Source organism: Coffea eugenioides, chromosome 1 (genome assembly GCF_003713205.1).
Source record: "Coffea eugenioides isolate CCC68of chromosome 1, Ceug_1.0, whole genome shotgun sequence".
Lineage (NCBI taxonomy): Eukaryota > Viridiplantae > Streptophyta > Magnoliopsida > Gentianales > Rubiaceae > Coffea > Coffea eugenioides.
The window spans coordinates 42,020,998-42,041,858 of NC_040035.1; the positions used below are offsets into that span (position 1 = coordinate 42,020,998).

The 20,861-nt window shown below is 34.0% G+C and overlaps 2 protein-coding genes across 2 annotated transcripts; both read left to right on the forward strand.

The window, feature by feature from the left end:
- Window positions 1-3,721: 3,721 nt before the first annotated feature.
- On the forward strand, window positions 3,722-5,381 carry LOC113781478 (CEN-like protein 2). The gene is made up of 4 exons (XM_027327424.1): window positions 3,722-3,922; window positions 4,042-4,103; window positions 5,013-5,053; window positions 5,164-5,381. Exons 1-4 carry the CDS (start codon window positions 3,722-3,724, stop codon window positions 5,379-5,381), a joined length of 522 nt encoding a protein of 173 aa, XP_027183225.1.
- A 3,792-nt stretch (window positions 5,382-9,173) lies between these two features.
- Window positions 9,174-10,246, forward strand: LOC113781920 (CEN-like protein 2). The gene is made up of 4 exons (XM_027327790.1): window positions 9,174-9,374; window positions 9,489-9,550; window positions 9,867-9,907; window positions 10,029-10,246. The coding sequence occupies exons 1-4, from the start codon at window positions 9,174-9,176 to the stop codon at window positions 10,244-10,246; spliced, it is 522 nt and encodes a 173-aa protein (XP_027183591.1).
- Window positions 10,247-20,861: the final 10,615 nt, after the last annotated feature.

Consider the following 20,861-nt stretch of genomic DNA (forward strand, 5'->3'; position numbering starts at 1 on the left):
ACAAGTGGAGATACTAATTGGCAAGTGAATTCTTCTATCAAAGTGATATCAAGGCTTCTAGTTACAAGTGGAGCTACTAATTGGCAAGGCTTTTGGTTAGCTTCTGGTTACGAGTTGGGCTACTCATTGACAAGTAAATTTTTCTATCAAAGTGATATCAAGGCTTCTAGTTACAACTACTAATTAGCATGGCAATGCTTCTGGTTACAAGTTGGGATACTCATTGGCAAGTGATATCTTATCGAACGTGGCATCAAAGTGAGCGAGTTGAGTTACTCATTGGCAAATGAATTCTTCTCGGACGTGGTAACAAAGTTTCTGGCTATGAGTTGGGTTACTCATTAGTAAGTGGATTCTTATTAGAATTGGGTTGGTGAGATTCTTTTCTTGGTTGTAGACCAAAAGTGCCATGAAATTTGGCTGGTGTTGGACCAAGTGCACCAAGAGTTTGGTAAGGTGTTTGAGGCTTTTGATTATGAGTTGGGTTACTCATTGGCAAGTGAATTTTTCTCGGATTCGGGTTGGTGAAATTTTCTTATTGATGATGGACCAAAAGTGTCGTAAAGATTGACTGGTGTTAGATTAGGTGTACCGAAAGTTTGACAAGGGATTTGATTGATATTAAATGAAGGAGTCAATGGTGTTTAGATCTTGAAAAAGAATGGGTCTATGAGACAGAGAAAGAACCCTTAATATGTAAATAAAGGTCGATGAGTTAGCAGTTTAAACTTTTGGATCTACGTTGAATTCATGATTTATATATTGGCCGTTTTATGTGAGTTCGCTTAGATGGCCTCTTAGCGGGCTTTCTCAGAATTTTTTTCTCCCTAACAGACTTTTAGAAAAAAGAAATGTTAATTTTGGGGTTCCATTTATTGAGTATTGTGCTACCATTTTTTTAATAGTTCAAGTGGAGAAATTGCACCAATCAATTCCTCCATTCTTGAAATGACCTGTCACACTCTCACTATCGTTCTTTGCGACATTTTCCACGGAATTCCTTTATACCCTCGTGCACTCTTCTTTTAAAGGCTTCCATAAGTAGAAACCTTGTCTGCTCTGGGAAAGTTCTAAAGACACCACAGAGGAGGTTTTGTCTGTCCTTTGCCTTAAATGCTAAAGTTTTGATGATTTAGCGGCTTGAGAATGTCCCAACAGTAACTGGATTGAAAGCTCCTGTGGACTGTGGTGGACACACACGCACACTTAGGTACTTTTGGCCCACAAATTTTAGATATGGGGCAGAGGAAAATTGAGTGTAGGCAAGACACCACGACGAGACTACCTTTTGCTTTTAATTCACAACCAAGTGAAAGGTATGGGGCAAATGATGATGCAGAATATCATCAATATATATGACAGAACGATACCAGGTTGCTTTACAGTATTAGCTCGTTGGACGCTCCTCGAAGAAAATCTGAGTCCTCGGTAATGGAAAAATGCATTGAAAGCAATACTGGCATTTAGGAGTCATTTGGACTGATACTTTTAGAAGTTTTTATAGAAAAGTATATTGTAACGATTTGATATATATAAAATAAAAAGATAATTAAAAAATATGTTTATGAAAAACAAAATTTTTTTTTATAGAAAACTGCAATCCAAACAAGGCCGCATCGAAAGCTATTTTGAAGAAAAATTTTGCCAGTTTATTGTAAGAGAAGAATGCGCCAGAGAAGAAGGTGTGCGATGCACCACTTTTGAACATCAACAAGCATTTTTGGAGTTCAACAGTTTCTCTCTTTGCTTCCCCTTTCTTGTGTAGGGGTAGAGTAGAGGAAGAATTTTAACTCGTGTGTATAATACTCAACAAACATCAACACTGTCTCCATTTTGTAATCGACAAAAGTTCGTGAATAGGATTAGCTAGAATGATGAATCTAAGCAGAAATTACAGTTTTATTTCCTTATTTTTTGGTATATTAACTAATGTAGTCCCTCATCTATCACAATTAGCTAATTTAGTCCATTATCTTGACAAAATTTAACCGACTTAGAACTCTTGATGGAAAATTGGATAAATGCTATGGATTTGGTGATGTGCACTCATGTGTATCATTAATACACAAAGAAAAATCACCAAAATGGTCCTTTACATTCAAGAAAAATATCTTTTTGGTTTCTTACATTTAAAACGGCGCAAAAATGCCATTTTGGTCTCCAAACCAACTTTTTTGACCAAAAAAAGGGTACAAACTATTCATGTCCCCATAATTTTTTGAGGAAAAAAAGAAAAAAACAACATTTTTCATCAAAGTAGTCACATGCTCAGCATACGAGGTTTTTGCCCATTAGAACACTAATTTAGTCTTAAGGAAATTAAATTCTGGAATCAATCAAAGTTTAACCATTAAACTTTTGATTAGCAGCAAAATTAAATTGATTCCAACTTGTTTAAGTTAATAATTATGTGGGTTTGAGTTGTGGACCAAATGCAATAATTTGGCTGCTGATTTTAGTAATTTAGGTGATAAATTAATAATTCAATCTAAGTTATAGCCAGAAAATTGGCTAGAAATGAGTTCTTGGATCAAAATAGTATGTTTTGTATAAACAAGGGATCATTTTGCTCCGTTTTTTAATATGAAGGATTGGAAAAGAAGTATTTCAAAATGTAAGGAACCATTACGTTGATTAACCTCCCTTTCTATTCTAGGTACATGCACAGTGCACATATTTGATCCGTAATTAGATTTTGCTAATTTATTGTTAAGAATACTACTACACTAGCTACACGTTGTCGAGATAAAGGACTTAATTGGTCAATTATGATGTATAAGAGACTATGTGTGCCACTTTCTTTTTCACCTTCCCTTTCATACCATAAAAACTATGAAGGGTAACATGAGTCATCGCTTAAGACGTACAACTGCGTGAAAAACAAAATGAAATGGACAAAAGAGAGATACCTAAAATCGTACACAACCATAAAATCAAGATAGATGAGGGACCTCGAGAATATCTACAAAAATTTGAATCATGCCGTGGAGATATATGATATCTACCAGAATTTTCAGATTACTTTTTGTACATGTCCCCCAAAAGTTGATTATGGTAGCAACCGTTAATAGGTGTTATGTGAAATTATACATTTTTGGTACAAGAAATGTAAACTGCAATGTTACACACAGAATCAGGTAATCTTCCCAATTCTCTTAAAACTTTTTAGTACCAAAAGAAGTAGATATACATTCTTGTACGAGGGCATGCACCATATCCTACAGTTGGAATCGGAATCTGAGGAAGTCACATACGGGTAAAGCAATCTAACAGCTGAGTTGTGACACTTTTTCTCTGCTCCAACGTTCACCTCACTGGAGATTCGAGGGGGTTAATCAATGGGGTACATTTACAGGATAAAGCGTGGGAGATGTAACTGAACTTGTCAAATCAAGTTTCTCCTGTTGTTTTGATATAATTAAACGTGCTTTATACATTCTACAGCTACAAAAGCCCATATTAGACTTAAACCAATCAAAGGGAGAAGAACCTTTCCCTTTTGTTTCCACTTTTGAACATTTTTTAATAGAATTCAAGTTTTAACCTGCTTCCTCAAGGTGCCTGAGCCGTGCAATTCGTGTGCAACTAGCCCCTATAAATATGGGTTTTCCCTATCTTTTGCTCAGTAGCAGATTTCCACAAGGAAAAAAACCATAAGTCTTGCCCAATCTCTCAAGTACGTTCACGAGTAGTAGCTGATTCCTCTCATTCTTTTTCAAGAATGGCAAAAGTAGCAGACCCCCTCGTAATTGGTAGGATTGTGGGGGATGTTGTTGACAACATCTCCCCGACTGTAAAGATGTCAGTAACCTACAACTCCAACAAGCAAGTCTATAATGGGCATGAGCTTTATCCTTCCTCAGTTGTCAATAAACCAAAAGTTGAAGTTCTTGGAGGTGATATGAGATCTTTCTTCACACTGGTAAAAATTAACATGCTTCCCTATCCTTCAACTCTTTCTCCATTTGCTAAACTTTTCTTGTGTATTTCAGTTCTCCATCAGTCGCCATTACATTCAATGAATTTCTTTTGATCTTGCAGGTTATGACTGATCCTGATGCTCCTGGTCCCAGTGATCCATACCTTAGAGAGCACTTGCACTGGTATGAAACAGTGAATAAATAACATGTTATACTAGCTGCTGATGAAGCATCTGAAATAAAGCTGTCAAATTTAACTTATACACAATATAACAGTCTCCAATAGTAAAATTTCATCTTTCATTGGTAGACCCCCCGGAAACACGGAGCTGTTGCCTTTTTTTGTTCCTACTGCATGAGCTCAAGCTGCATTTCTTTTAGTTATGTACTTATCCATTAATTTATGCTTATAGTTTCTAATGTATTGATTAGCTTGTTTTAAATGTCCCACTGAATCAGCTAGCATCATATTCTAGAAATCATTCTATCACTTCTTCATGGGAATGGTCAATCCCCCACAAAGAGATTATCTTTAACAAAAGTACCCTTCGGATCCGGTTTAACTTTGCTTGCAAAAAGTGCAAATTTTCAACACTAAAGCATTCTCAACTTAGGGGACGGTTGGTAATGTAAAAATTTTGTCATGGGCCAATTCCTTTCTTTTATGTGCTTGTTGTTCTGTGCACTTTTCAGGTAAAGAATAGAAAAACCCTAAAAATAAAAAATAAAGTAAAATTGGGAGGAGATGAAAGAAACGAGAAGATAATATGGACACTCTTAGAACTTACCTTGAGCTTGATGGTAATTCTTAGTAAGTACCTTTGAAATTCGGACATCATGCACTGTGCATGAAATTATAGATGCATGTTAATTAGTAATTGAACAAACTAAGCCAGGCTTGGTTTTAAATCTTAGTCTCTCAATCAGCAAATTTTTTGGCATAAATGTCTAAAATAGCTAACTCAAGGGAATGAAAATCTTTGGCAAAGAACACATTATTGATAATATTTGGCATACTATGTGATTACACACAAATATTTGGCAAACTATATGATGACACACAACTCTGAACTTGATTTAACCACGTGGCAGGATTGTCACAGACATCCCAGGGACGACAGATTCCTCATTTGGTATGTGTTCTTTCTTTTTATTCAGGGAGAAATAAAGCACAAATAAATAAATTGGTTTTCTTCTTTTTTTTTTTTCCCTTTGTTTGTTAATTTTTTATATTCATCAACAGGGAGAGAAATGGTGAGTTATGAAGTGCCAAGGCCAAATATAGGGATCCACAGGTTCGTATTCCTTTTATTCAAGCAGAAAGGAAGACAGACGGTGAATCCACCACTCTCAAGAGATGGATTCAGCACGAGAAAATTTGCACAAGAAAATCAACTTGGCCTTCCTGTTGCTGCTGTTTTCTTCAATTGCCAGAGGGAAACAGCTGCAAGAAGGCGTTGACAGATATGGCATGCCATAAAGATATCAGCCAAAATGCTATGAAGCAAATAAGATATTAACTGTTGCAAGTTCGATTACAAGAGTGGAACTAGGTCCAGTTTTATGTACTACTTATCTACTTTAGACTTCATGTGAAGTAATTTGCTGCGATATTAATAAAGCGCTGAGCTGCTGCGTAATCATCTTCACTACCATTTTCCCACCTTTGGTCTTCGCCCTTGTCTCTTAGAAATTGTAGGATCAACATTGGTGACAACAATGAAAGTCGAACCAAAATCGGATAAAAGCATTATCAAGGATATATTAGGTCAATTACTTGTTCAAATGAGTGTGTTTTTTCACTTTTGTACTGAGGTTTTTTTTTTTTTTTTTTGCAATGACTTGGTAATTGTACAATCATGAAAGCGTCAGGTATATAAGTGCATCGATGCATCAAAATGTGTGTTTTATTGATAAACTGCTCTGCCTAAATTATTAAGTACCAGAAAAATATACATTCTTGTTACGAGGGTAATGCACTATATTCTACCATGTGAATAGGGAACTGAGGAATTCACGGACTTTCTTATGTACTATATATATATATATTCTATCATTCGAATGGGGGATTGAGGAAGTCACACATTTTGTTAGGGTAAAAAATTTGAGAGAGTCCATCTAAGAGACTCAATATAAAACTTGGAATTCAACAATGACATAAAAACTTAAACTAGTAGGTTAAAAAAAAGTTAAACTCATACGTTTTACACTCATATTTATATGGGGACTAATTCCACTTTGTGCATCAAACTTTTATCCCATTCTCACTTTACACTGTAACTCCTCAAATTTGTTTCACTTAGGTCCAGTTGCTAATAGTATTCACAAAAATTAACCATGCATGAGACTTTATATATACAACATATATGTTTTCCATTTTACTGGGTAATGGTGTTCATAGTGGAACATGGAAACAGCATCTATGCAAATTTTAAGTTTTACTTCACATGAAAATTCATGAAACCTAAATCTTAAGAAAAAAAATGGTTCTGATATTCAATTTATAAATAATAAACTCATTTTAACTATACTAGCAATTTATTGCTCTTAGGAAAAATAAAAAATAAAAAAGTGAAAAGAGTGATTAGATATATCTGTGTTGTATATACGGTTTAAATTGTTGAAATTATGTCAAATCCTCTAGGAAATGGTCAAATATCATCTTTTCAATTGTTTAAATTTGATGATTTCACTAAAATTTTCACCATTCATTTTAGTTGAAGAAGGCATATCTAGACTCTCATTGGGAGATCATGGTGAGGGGGTAAACATGCTGCGTAACAACTGACTTGGAATGATAGAAATAGAATAAATGAATTCATTTACTATAATAACCTTCTAGAAATCAATTTTATAAATTTAACCTTCATTTTACTAATATTTATAAATTCTATTTCTTGCTCCAATACTTGACGTCCACTTATATTTTCTTGGTTAACAACATTGTTTTGTGGATATATATAAAATCTTAATGATAGTGTAATGACATTATGAGTATTTAATAAATTTGGTTGAATATCATAATACCAATATTTGATTTGTCAAACTTTGAACTATAAGTTATATATAAATCTAGATAAAATTTTATAAAATATTATATGTATGATTTCAATGTAAAAAAAAATTAGTAAAAGAAAATAAGAAAAATACTATATCATGATTGTGACAATTATCATTTCACAAAAAAAAAAATCTAGTAATAGCATATATAATGTTTTAGGGTGATCTAATCACATGCTTTGCACGTGAGTTACTACAAGTATATTAAGCATTTGGTCTTCCTTTTTCAAAACTTGTTGCACTTTTATCTGCTTCAGGGTTCATGTTCATCTCACAAGATATTCGAGGGGTTACTTCACATGGTGGATCGAGGATAAACAAAATTATCAAAAATCAAGTTTTACAGGCTTCCACTATATATAATCAAATGTGCTTTAACCTACAGAAGGAGAGAGAGAGAAGAACCTTTCGGTTTGGCTTCCACTATAAATATAGGTTTTGCCTGTCTTCAGCTCAGCAATATATTTCCACAAAGAAAAACCCATAGCGTTTATCCAATATTTTAAAATACTTTTTCAAGAAGTAGCTGATTCCACTCATTCTTTTCAAGAATGGCAAAAATAGTTGATCCCCTGTGATTGGTAGAGTTGTAGTAGTACTTTTTATGTACTAATATTTATCTACTGTAGACTTGGTGTGAAGTAATTTGCTACAATATTAATAAATCGGTCAAAAGTTGCTATAATTTTAATACACTGTTGTAAGGGATATTAGTTTTTCATTTGTTCTTTTATGATTCAAGGTATTTTCTTGTTGAAGTACTTCAATAATTTTTCCTAAACACTTAGGATTGCAAGGATAATTTGCGTTTTGATTTTTTTCTTTTTTTTTTTAAAGAAGATTGTCTTCCTATCATTCTTTACTTCAGCATTCAAAAGGTTTTCCAACAAGGTGCTTCAATAGTCACCAAACTTTTTTAAAGCTTCATTTAAACCACTATACTATTTTCTCCTCTACGACATAACAAAAATACCTACAAATGTAGTATGTACCTCACAAGCCATATATATTGACTATTTCAAATGAGAAAACAGATAGGATGGTCCAACTAATCATTTTAGAATTTAGTAAGCCAGTTGACATGAATAATTAAATGAAATTCTGAAGAAATTTGGTGCAACCTAAATTGTTAAGGATCACAAAATTGTATACATTCAATTGTAAGAGTGTACGAAAGAGGCTCAATATATATCTATTGAAATATCAAGTGATTGGGTATTGAGATATCAGATCTCCATAAAACTCAATCTAATTTTAAAAGTTCGGCAAAACAGTTTGGAAATGGTTATTATAATTCAACTCCTAAATTCTGGAATTTTATACATTAATAGTATATTATATAAATATAAATATATATATGTTATGCACCTACTAATATGTTATATTACATGTTAATATGTTAATTAATGGGGTTATAACTTATGCTTCTATAGGAATGAGTTTGTTATGTTATAATTTATAAAAATATGTTGTATTATAAGTTTTACCAATATGTTGGTCTTGTAGAAAAAGAATTTAAACACTCGATTTTAATAAAATTACTAATTACTAGTTGATGAACACCCTTGAGTCCAATACCAAGTATAGAATGATACACTCGTCCAGCCTAAGAAGAAATCACTAACCAATTAACTGTGCGGATTCTTCCTTTCTCAATTGATGTGGAACTAATAACTCTACTGATAAAGCTGACAGATTTGAATCGAGGAAAGCAAACAACTGTGAAGTTATTACACTTTTATCAGCCTCAACGCTCACGCTTAGGTTCGGTTCACAAGAGATTTGAGGGGGTCGCTGTTGTCAATTCACATGGTCGGTCGAGGACAAAGGATTGCGAAGTAACCGAAATTATGAAATCAATCTTCTCAGGCTTCCCTATACAATCAAACGTGCTGCAACCTAGAGAAAGTGAGTTAGAAGAACTTTTCGTTTGGTTTCCACATTTGAGTAGTTTTTAAATGGACTTGTCATCTGAGTCCTGAAGCAGCGTGAGCAGTGCTCTTTGCACTATAAATTTGGGTTTCTCCTGTCTTCACTCTTTAGCTCAGCAATAGAATTCCACAACACAACCCCCCCCCCCCCCTCCCCCCCAAAATCAAAAAAAAAAAAGACAAAAAGAAAAACCCATAGTATTGTCCAATTTTTTGAATACCTTCTCAAGCAGTAGCTGATTCCTCTCCTACCTTTTCAAGAATGGCACAAGTTGCAGATCCTCTTGTGATTAGTGGAGTTGTTGGAGATGTTGTTGACAGCATCACTTCAACTACAAAGATGACTATAACCTACAATTCGAACAAGCAAGTGCATAATGGGCATGAGCTATATCCTTCCTCAGTTGCCAACAAACCAAAAGTTGAAGTTCCTGGAGGTGATATGAGATCTTTCTTCACACTGGTAAACACTTTCATCCTTCCGCATCCAATTTTCGCCATTTTCTAATCTTATCTTGTGCATTTCTTTTTTGTATCTATGACCACTTTATTGAGTGAGTTTGTTTTAATCCTACAGATCATGACTGACCCTGATGCTCCTGGTCCTAGTGATCCATACCTTAGAGAGCACTTGCACTGGTATGCATTTCTTTTAAGTATATATTATCTATCTCCTCTTTGTGTTTGTATCTCTGTTGTCTAAATTAGCTAGCATGACCCAAACGTCCTGCTGAATCACCGAGCATCATATGTGTGTGGAAATTGGCCGAGAATTCGCAATATGCATAACACCAAACATGCACGTTAGTAGTTGAAGAAACTAAGCTAGACTTGGTTTGTTAGTCTTAGTGAAATGTCTAAAATAGCTGACTTAAGTGAATGAAAAACTTTCGTAAAGAAAAATTTGTCCGTAGGGTTACAATACTGCTCTTAACTTGATTTGACCATGTGGCAGGATAGTTACAGACATCCCAGGGACGACAAATTCCTTATTTGGTATGTGTTATTTCTTTGTATCCTCACATTCAGGGAGGAATAAACCAGACATACATTGGGAATTTTTCTTTTGTTATTAAACTTTTTTTGGTTTTTTTTTTTTTTTTTAATATATCAACAGGAAGAGAAGTGGTGACTTATGAAGTGCCAAGCCCAAATATAGGGGTCCACAGGTTTGTATTCCTTTTGTACAAGCAGAAAGGAAGACAGACAGTGAAAGCACCACTTTTAAGAGATCAATTCAGCACAAGAAAATTTGCCGAAGAAAATGAACTTGGCGTTCCTGTTGCTGCTGTTTTCTTCAACTGCCGGAGGGAAACAGCACCAAGAAGGCGTTGAAGACAAGGACCAAAATGTTATGAAGCAAATAAAACTGTTGCAAATCTGAAAAGTACTAATGTAACAGTGGGATTAGATCCATTTTTATGTACTAGTTTGTCTACTCTAGAGACTTCAGGTTATGTAATATATATGCAACAAGATTAGTTAAATGGTGAGAAGTTGCTCAACCATTAATAATATTATTCTTAGCATGTTCCTTTGTTTTTTCAACCTTTCTTTTTTGCCCTTTTCTATTGAAATTTGCTTTGGTGCAAATTGGTGACAGCAAAAAAAATCGAATCAGAATGGGATGAGTCAGTTTCTAGCTCGTTCCATTTTATTAATTACTGGGGCATTGTCACAATATTTTTTAAGCCAACGATTTGTTCAAACTAGAGAAATTGCAATATAATAATGTGTTTTTCACTTTTGGATTGAGGTTTATTTTGCCATGACTTGGTACTTGTTCAACCAGGAACCCGTTGTGCACGAACGAAGGGGCATCAATCATGAAAATGTATATTCTCATACTCTATTTTGGGGATAAAAAGCATGTTTTCGAATTGTTATATATAGTAAAGACTCTATTTTGGGGATGAAGAATATGCAAGTGTTCGAATTGTTTTGGGGGTAAAGACTCTTTTTTGGGGATAAAGAGTATGTGTTCAAATTGTTATATATAGTAATTGTCAAACAGCTAAAATCCCATTTCAAGGCTCTCAGCTTTTGAAGAGACTTTGACAGTCTACATATACATACAGTGCCCTTGTAGCTTAGAGTTACACCTATTATTGGTAATTCTACAGTCATCCACAATTTCCTTCTGTTCTTTGGAATCTTTTAGCCTATGGAACGACCTATTATTGACTGGCACACATCCTATACCGATATCTAAGAACTTTGTCAAGTTTTACGGAAAGGTACAGGATTTATTTTACAAGTGTGAAGTAAATTCTTTTTAATTGTCAAAGAATTGTTTGATAATTAATTGTAAAACTCCAAAAAAAAAAAAATAGCAGCAATCCAAATAAGGGAGTTCTTTTTTCATATCTGAGTCTAGTTTGATAATTAAATATTTTATTTTGAATGTTCAAAAACTCATTAATGAAAAGTGAGAACATATCCCTCTAGATTTGAGTGCAGTCTCCACAAGAAGGGAATATTAACGAAGTAAGAACTCTTTTTGCCAAAAAAAAAAAAGGAAAAAAAAGAACTTCAACTATTGAGCTTCATCATATTATTTGGGGTTTCATTGCATACTTTTTACTACTCTTTTACAGCCAAATGAAATAAATGTAATGCATCAAACCAAACCCTTTACGGGTATTTAGGGGATAAGAGAAAATATTATGCCTTATTCGATAATTATTTTATGAATTCCTGAATAAGAAGCATAACATATACATGAAGTACTCTCACATTCTCTTTTTTCTTTGGGTGGGGGAGTAATTTGATGGACAAAAAGTAGAAACCAATATTGTTAACTGTTTTTACGTGGTAACAGTAGTGTATGTTGTACATCTATTTTCACATATAAGGACATTTATGTTTATACATTGAAAGGAGATTACCCTTGGAATGGAGACTTCTCTTTTAAAACTGTACTGGAAAGGAGATTTTGAAGTTTTCTGTTGGATCATTCTGACTTATGTTGGGGAAGGAGACACAATGAGCATGATTTTTATTTCATACCAAATAAGAGAGTGGGAGATAAAAATTTCAAGGAAAACATGACCATCACCACGGTCCCTGACTTCTTGGAAGTTACTGGCGCCCTATGGTAATTGCTGAAAAGAGCACTTAATTCTTATTATTGTCTTAAATAATGGGTCCTCTTCAATTCTCCTAATAACAATATGGCACTTAATTAATTCCTGTATCCACCATTAGTATTTAAACTATATTCATACCATATTATAAGCCATCGACATAAATAAAAAAAATTAGAAAAAAACTTACAATAAGCAGGTTTTGATACTTTTTATATGGGTTTTTATTTGAATTGTTTAGATAATCACAATCTTGATTTGCTTGTTATACTTCTTGCACTGATTTCTTGTTTAAATTTCTTGAACAACAATTGCAAGTTTTTTTGCCCAAATGAATAGCAAGACTGTTGTTGTTTTCCCGTTGTTTTGTTTTATATGTTGGAAGATGAATAGTCGTCGATAGCTAGTTTTAGATCAATACTAATAATGGACTCTTTTACAAATTATAATTTTAGAAGGCTCTTATGAAAAAAATTAAAAAACAGGGGTCTATAACTCTAAATGTTACAGACGTCTGTGATGGTACTACTATTCAAATTTCAATATCGAAGTTGAATAGCATTTTACAAATCCAAGCAGGCTAATTGGGAAGCTAAGAATTACTGAATTTCAAGTGGCATTATTGCTATTTAGCTTGTACAAAATTTCATTTTCCAGTTCTCTGATGTAGAACATTCCAGTATCTAAACCTTTTCACACAATTTTAAATTTCTGAACTAATTGCACGTTGGCTATATATAATATGCTTTTTCTAATTTTTTTTCCTCTTTCTTTGGGCTATTAATTGATCTTAGAAGCCTTTTACATGAATCCATTATTTCCCTTACAAGAGAGAGAGAGTGAGAGACAGAGCGATATGACTAAGGGTCAGAGAAACCTTTGTATTTTTCCAGTGAAGCAATCAATGCATGTATGAATTCATCAGAAAATTTAAAGCTAAGCAGGAAGCGTCAACATCTAGGGGAAGTGATTGATAATGCATGAGAAGCTAGGCCATGCTTGGATTGCTTGTTTCCGTCGGAAAATATTGTCGTTTTCCGCGATCATATTTTCCTATCACCTTTTTCCCTCACATATATCAAATCGCTACAGTAATTTTTCCATAAAAAATAACGAAAAATGCAATTCAAACACAACCTAAGGATTCATGTAGAGTTAAGTCTGCATCAAGCTCAAGAAGATGCTAACTCGATATATATGAATATATGAATGATTACCGTATTGTGAATTTCTGATTCTACAAGGACTTAAGCAGAGTTTCAGACTTAAGAGTAACAGATGATTCCAAAGCAATACATCTTATGTATGCCAGTCTATGGTAAATATCGAGGCAGAAATCCCTACAACATTTCAAGTTTTGCCATCAAAAGTACTCCACTCCTTGTACTTTCAATGTCTATGTACAGTGCTTGTTAAACATGGAGCTCATCTTATCATCTTATTTTGATTTCATTATTGTATATCTGTTTAATGGCTGGGAGGATATCTGAAAGATGATTTGGGGAGTTTGAGAAAAATGGGAAATTGATGTGGATGGCATTTATGCAATTGAAACATGAGGGGTCGCCTTTGGGGATTAGCCTAAAAACTATGAAAATTAAAAGGGTCTTTTGTCGTTGAGATACTATGGTTCTCCTATCTTGCACGATTAGTCAATTTAATCCCTTATGTTGAAAATTAAGAACATAACGAATGTAGGACTTTTAATGTTAAATTGAAGATATCCAATAGTGCTGATCATGTGCATTGCACGTGCATGGTTAAGACTCATAGAGAGCCAAAAAAAAAAAAAATCATGGCGGATTAGGCTTGTGATTACGTCCAAAATTTTTGGAAAATCATGCATGTGTGCTGCACGTACGTAATCAGTTCCACTAGAAATCTCTCATTTGATGTAAAATATTCTACATTAATTGATCTCACATCAGCTAGCCTAGCAAGATAGGAGCTACGCTAGCCCACATTCCAAAAGTAAACGAACAAAATGATAAGTTCCTCCCTCAAACTATACAGCACAAACCAGATCAAGCTGATTGGTTCACAATCCCTTCTGAGCAGAATCCAACGCAGTACGACATTCGTAGACAATTGTCAGCAATTCTACCCCATGTCTTAGCTTGGAGCTGTCATGATTTCCATTCCATGGCCTACAAAGATGTTAAAGCAAAAGAAGTCATGAATCTGGGTGGTCTTTTAGGCATAAAAAGTCTGGCCAGTTGCTTGAACTCCTGGACCTAGCCATGAACTGGAAGTACTGGACTTCAATGGCAGCGCATTGGTAGGCTTTTCGACCAAAAATAAAATCACCACTTGATCGATAATGATGGTTTAGATAGACTTGATGCCAAGAAGTCTAACCAATATGGATAAGACGACTAGTCTTGCTAGTTGTGCATGTCCTTTGAAAGTTGAAAGTTGAAACATAACCCTTCAAATCCTACAAGGGGTAAGGTCTGCTGCTATCGATCTGCCTAAATTTTCTATGCAACGTGTCTAGAGCAGAATGATTGGATAGAAAGGGGGCAGCGGGCTCCTTTGTTGAGTTGTAAACACGTCATAAACAGCTTCGTCTACTGAAAGCTCATCCATGCTAGCAATTTCAGCATAAGCTAGATTAGGCAAGCATGTGCATGATCAGTGGCTGTCCATAATTTGTGAAGAGGGTCACCATTGCCTTTACCAGTTTACCTGCGCTTTGTAAATCCATATATCAATGCCTTAACCACGTTAAAATTATGTTGCATGTCTAGTTTTGTACAAGGGGAAGAATGGAGAGGGACACGAAAATTGCGCGCCTGTACCATCATGAGAAAATGCGACTCTTGATTGGTCAGATAAATTTATGAGTAAACTACTAATAAATAACCCCTAGTAATTTTGCATATTATTACATGATCTCGTTAAGGTTTTGAAATATCCACATGAAATTCTTGAAGTTTTATAAAGCATAAAATAGACGAAAAGCACCTTTGGTTACGCCAATTGACCTATACGTCTCCGAAAAATGTGTGTGATGAAAGTATAATTAACAGCCACTTGATCTCATCGATTTTTTGGCATAAATCTTCACATAATCCTCTTACAGTTTCATGTAAAGTAGTTAGACCCTCGTTCTATTTAAGTACTTAAGTGATATTTCAACTAATGACGTTACTGAGATTGCTTTTTATCAAATTTTACTTTACCTAAAATCATAGGAGGTTATGTGGATATTTTGAAACATTAGAAGAGTAGTGCCATAATAAGAAAAGCCAGAAGTTCATTATTACTGATTTACACTAAATTCAGTTATTTGAAAAAATCTAATGGTACTATGGTTATCTTCTATAATTAATTAGGGTAAATTTTTTATATACTGATAGTGTATACACTAGCAGGCCTAGATGCATTCAATATATACAAAATTTGATGTTTAAATTCAAATTCAGATGATATAGTATTCATCCAACCCCGTCGGGGTATACATTAACAGTATAGGAAATATTAATCCAATTAATTAGACAGTATTACAAAGCAAGATTGCATTAATTGAAGGTTTAATAAAAAGAAAAACAAAATAAAGAAATATTGTAGCAGCTAGTTGTATTAATAATGTTTGATGTACCCTTCAATGATACCTAAATAACAATTCAATGTAGTTAGAAATATAGTTTGTTTAAAAAAAACTAGGGGTAGTGCGCGGGTGTTTGATGCCTGTGGGGAAGGAGGTTTTTTTGTTGAACAAACAATAGTACATTGTGAGAAGAAATAAAATTTAGTATGAAAAGATAAACGATATAATCAATCAATTCATACAGCGTTACAATAAAACTGTGTCAAATTGAAGGTCGTTGATAATGCAGAAAGGTAGAGCAATACAGAAAGCTAACCTTATTCCAGATTTCCCACCGAGAGCTCTTACTTGTTGTTGCTCCAAACCTATAAGATTATAACCAATCTAGACCAATTGGGGTTAGGCAACGCGATAAGAGTCGCTAATTGTAGGTACTAAGAACACATCGACAAAATTAAAGGGGGAACTGAAAAATTGGAGGGGGGTTGAAATCTAACCTCACGCTGAACCACCAGAGTAGCTGGGACTGAAGAACATTCTGAGCTGATTAGTATGAAGCCAGGTAGAATTATCCCAATCCTAGAATGCGAACAGGGAGAAACTGATAATCAACCGTTTAGGCATTAACATACCAACGGTTCGGCAATTGAATTGGGTGTAATTAATGACGAAATAATAGGTAATTTCAGAGTTGAACTCGGATGGAAGAGAAAACGATGAAGCAAATCGTTGTAGACAAAGGCAAAAAGGGAAAACTTAACTCCTGAAGCTGAAAGGAGATAAACTAACCAACGTTTGTGGCTCATAAATGCAGATTATAAATGATAAAGAAATGGGTTCCTACCATTGATAGAGAAATCGTTGGGTCATTTCCTAAATCTGATTGCCATTCAAACGTTTCAGACCAAGCAACATCTCAAACGGTTATCTGCGGCTGAAAAGGGGAATTATTAGTAGTTAAGGGATATTCCGGTAATTACATCAACACAAGCATATATGGGTTGTACAAAATGCAAAAACGGTTGCACACTAATTACACATTCCATCAATACCCAGATGGCTCATCAATGACAACTTTAAATGTATTAAAATGGGGTCAATTCAGTAAACATACCCAAATACATGCTTTCTTAACTTGTACCTAAAGCTTTTAAACTAATACACAACATTTCACATTTCCAAAAAGCCCCCACCTATGCAATTGAAATTCAACCTATTTTTTGACCAAAACTCAATCTTATATAGTATAAGGAAGTTAGAAATATGGTTGATTCAACGAATTAATGTTCTTCTGAATGCTAAGCATCATAACAAAGGTTGTCTTACTAAATCTTTGTGGGAGGTTGGCATAATTTTTCACAACCAGGAGAGCAGTACAGTAAATTGGCTGAAAGCACTATTCAATTGGGCCGAACTCTTGATATCACTTTATTCTGGGCTCGATCGAACTTCCCTCGGCCGTTTCTTAAACCACGAAATTTGGGCCATAGGTTAGGAGCCTTCACCTCGAGTATAGCTCTATGAATTGAGTGAAATTTTGTTTATTAGCCTATGCAATTAAAAATTGCCCTACAATTTCTTCACACATTAATTCCATTCTAGATCTAAAAGGAGTTCTCTACAATTCTCCATACACACATAAGAATTGGTTTACATGATCATTGCATCTTAACTCCGATAACAAAGTCTTATTTAATTTAAGGGATTTTTGGATCTAAGGATTTGGACCATTAAGAAAAGAAAATATGGCTAATGAATTAGCTTTATGGGCATATGTGGTTGATATGAAGGTAGATTGGCCATTCAATGAACTTGGTACGTTCATATTCATTGGGGTAAATTACATTGACTTAATCCTCCTTTATTTAAATCGGTTTGGCTAACCGGCGGTTAAGAGGAGGTCTCAAGTATTAATTTTTCAAGAAAAGTGTAGTTAATCCGGAGAAATGTCTAGATACAGGGGATGTAATAATTGTGATTGTGCGTAATTACATGACAAGTTATATAATTTAAGTGTGCTAGGGCACACCTGTCAGCAAAAATTTTTCTTAAATTATGATTTCAATTAGATGAATATTAATTGTTGTTTAGCTGAGCTTACAACAGCTTCGAAACATGCATGATGTTAAGATACATTTATATTCCCAAAATTCCCTTTTTGGTTTAGCTGATAAATTGCCTTATTATATAAAAATAAGAGTAGAAATATACCCTAAATTATGTAATCAGTCATTAATATGCTTAATGTAATAACTTAATTCTGCTTCAAATATTTTACTCTGGACAACAGTAGTGATTTAGTGGGCACTGAAAGCGCAAAGTTCGGCTGAACCTATGACGATATCCAAAGTTTTTAAAGTCCATTACGAGAATTTGGTGTTTGGATTGCAGTTCTTTATAAAAAAAAAAATTATCTTTTTTCGTAAAACATATTTTTCAATAACTATTTTACATTATATATATATACACAATCGTTACAGTAAATTTTTCTACGAAAACTCCAAAAAGTAACCATATAAACGGGAAGAATTACCTATGGCTTATGTAGGAACTTTTCATGCCTGGAATTTAATTTCTCAAGACTAGTGCTACTGTTTGTGCACCATGTTGGTGAATTAAACAATTCTTACGTAAACCTGATGTAAACCTACGATTATATAAGTATTAAATGTATAGTAAAAAATCCCTCAAAAAAAGAAAGGGGGTATAAACTTAAGTTATGGTCTACACGTAGACAAGGGATCAACCAAAACTTTGGCCGTGGGAAGACCGGCTGAGTAAATTCTGAATGAAGTCAATTCTTTTAGAGGACTAAATGTTGCCTAGACCAAGTTTGGAGCTAGAAATCACAGGTCTTGGTAATTATGCGAGATTGAAAAACTACATTCCAATTAAGAAAAGCTTTTTCAACAATTAGATGCAGAAAAGGCTAAAGTCATCAAATTCATAAGGGCTTAGACTAACGTATTAGAAAGTAAACAACCCATTAATGACACGATAGAGTACGACATGATACGATTCATTCCCACCCGTACAAATTAAAGCCATTAATTCCGATTGCATAGTCTTAGGTAGCCAACTATGAGGTCAATGATCTAGAGGACCTGAATGTTGCCCGGATCAAAATTGCCAGTTGGAACTTGGAAATGAGGAGGGGGTAGGGATGAACTTGGAATTTTGAACAAAAGAGATTTCAAAAAGCCTAAATATTGAAATTAATTAGGACTTGAAAACATCCAAGAAAAAAGAATCTATACTTTTGTTTGGTAGTCTTTCATAAGGAGGGACAGATGCCACGAACAAAATTAATCCCTGGAATTGGTCTACTTCAACACGGATCGGACTAAAATCTTGTTTCTTTAAGGTCATAGTTCACAAAGGTGGCCAAAATTTCATTTTGGTGTACCTATTGTTGACTTGACTGGATTATGTATCTAGTGGGTTTAACTAGTCTGCCACTCACGTTTACTAGTATTTTTGGCACTCAACATTTATATTGCAGCCCATAAATAAGTAAATGATTGCAATTTCACTGTTGAGGTCAATTAAGTCTTCACCATACTTTGAAATTTGATGCCATTAATGCAGATATTGAATTGAAATTGTCCTTTATATATATATATATATATATATATAAACCTGGCTAATTATTCCTAAGGCGTAGAAAGAGTTTGTCCACAATATTCCAAGCTGTGGGAATAAATTCCATCTTCTAATTGTTTATTTTAAAGTTTTTCAGCAGAAAGATGTTTTGAGTAGTATGATTCAGAGGGTTATCGAACTTTTAGCCACTAAATTTGAATGCAATTTGTACCTTAACAAAAAAATTTTTTTGTTGAGTGGAAGGATGACTAACGTAAGATAAAAGGAAATTTAAATGTTTTCTTACCGCAATTGTAAATTTAGATGAAATATAAATGATGTGAGTTTTCAACAATATTTAATTTGCAGCAGTCTCCTACTGTACATAATGCAATTCCATTGTGTTCAAACAAAAACAACAAACTCTGTAATGATTAGAATGTAGTAGTATAATTTTATTTGTAGAAGTGTGTATATTATTGTACTTGTAATTTTCATTTGTGAGTGAGAAGGCCTACTACTAATGAATAATAGAATAGAATACACCACTAAATTCTAAATTTCCATCAAAGCAAAGCATGCACACCACCTAATTTTTAGAATGTCCCGCTTTGCCTACTTCAATATATACTTGTCTCAAATTCTTTTTTTTCAAGGCGTGAAACTCGGACACTTTCAACAATTTCAAAGTGTCAATTTTAAGGGCATTACGGTCTTTATGCCAAAAACTCATTTGAATTTCAATTTTGACTCTCAAATTTATCTATAGACTAGAGAGTGCTTTTATAGTTTTGGACCACAATAAGCCCATTTGAATTGCTATTTTGTGGAGTTTTGAAAAAAAAAATGTACTATAATGATTTGATATATATGAAGTAAAAAAATTATTGAAAAATGTGTTTATCAAAGAATCAGAAATCAGAAAACGCCTTCTAAACCACCCCATTCATCCACAAAGGAAAGTATAAAAATTTTTTGGAGAAAATTTGCAATCCAAATATGACCTGTGGTAAAAGAAATAGTTCTATTTACCGAAAAAATATTTGCCAAAAGAAACAGTTCAATAAGCAGCGTGAGACTTATGATAGAAAATTAAATGGCAAATACCTAGATCATATGTCGTGGATACCAACAAAACCACTATGCATTATGCTTAATGAATTTGAGGTAAATTAGATATTGGAAGGTTAGTCATAAATATGGACCAGGACATCCCTGCACATGAAAGAGATGTAATGATCATTTAAAGAAATAAGAATAAACATACATGCATACATGGACCCAGAATTTTCTTTGACGAAATATAATCTGGCATCTAGCAAATTCAGTACATAGAAGCAAGTCAAAGTTTGTGAATCATTTTCATGACTTATCACCTAACTTGCAAGCCAAATTTAGCTACAAATTTCAGAAGCATAGGTCAAACAAGAATGTTTTTGGAGACATTTGACAATAGACGGAGAAGACCATAAACAAGTTTACGCGGTTATGTGAATCATACACAGTGCTGAGAAGTCTTGGCTTTAAACTAAACTTTAAAAGCAAAGAATTTTAGGTAACCCAGCTTCTAAGGTGATGTTGAGAACGACATGTGAAATTAAGAATACCAAAGTTCAAAGACGTACACGGTTTCTCCTACTGTGTGTCTAGCTAGCTAAAGGCAAGATTGGGTCATAACATTTAAAGAGTTATTATTACTTTATCTCTTCAAACTATATCATTATTATCA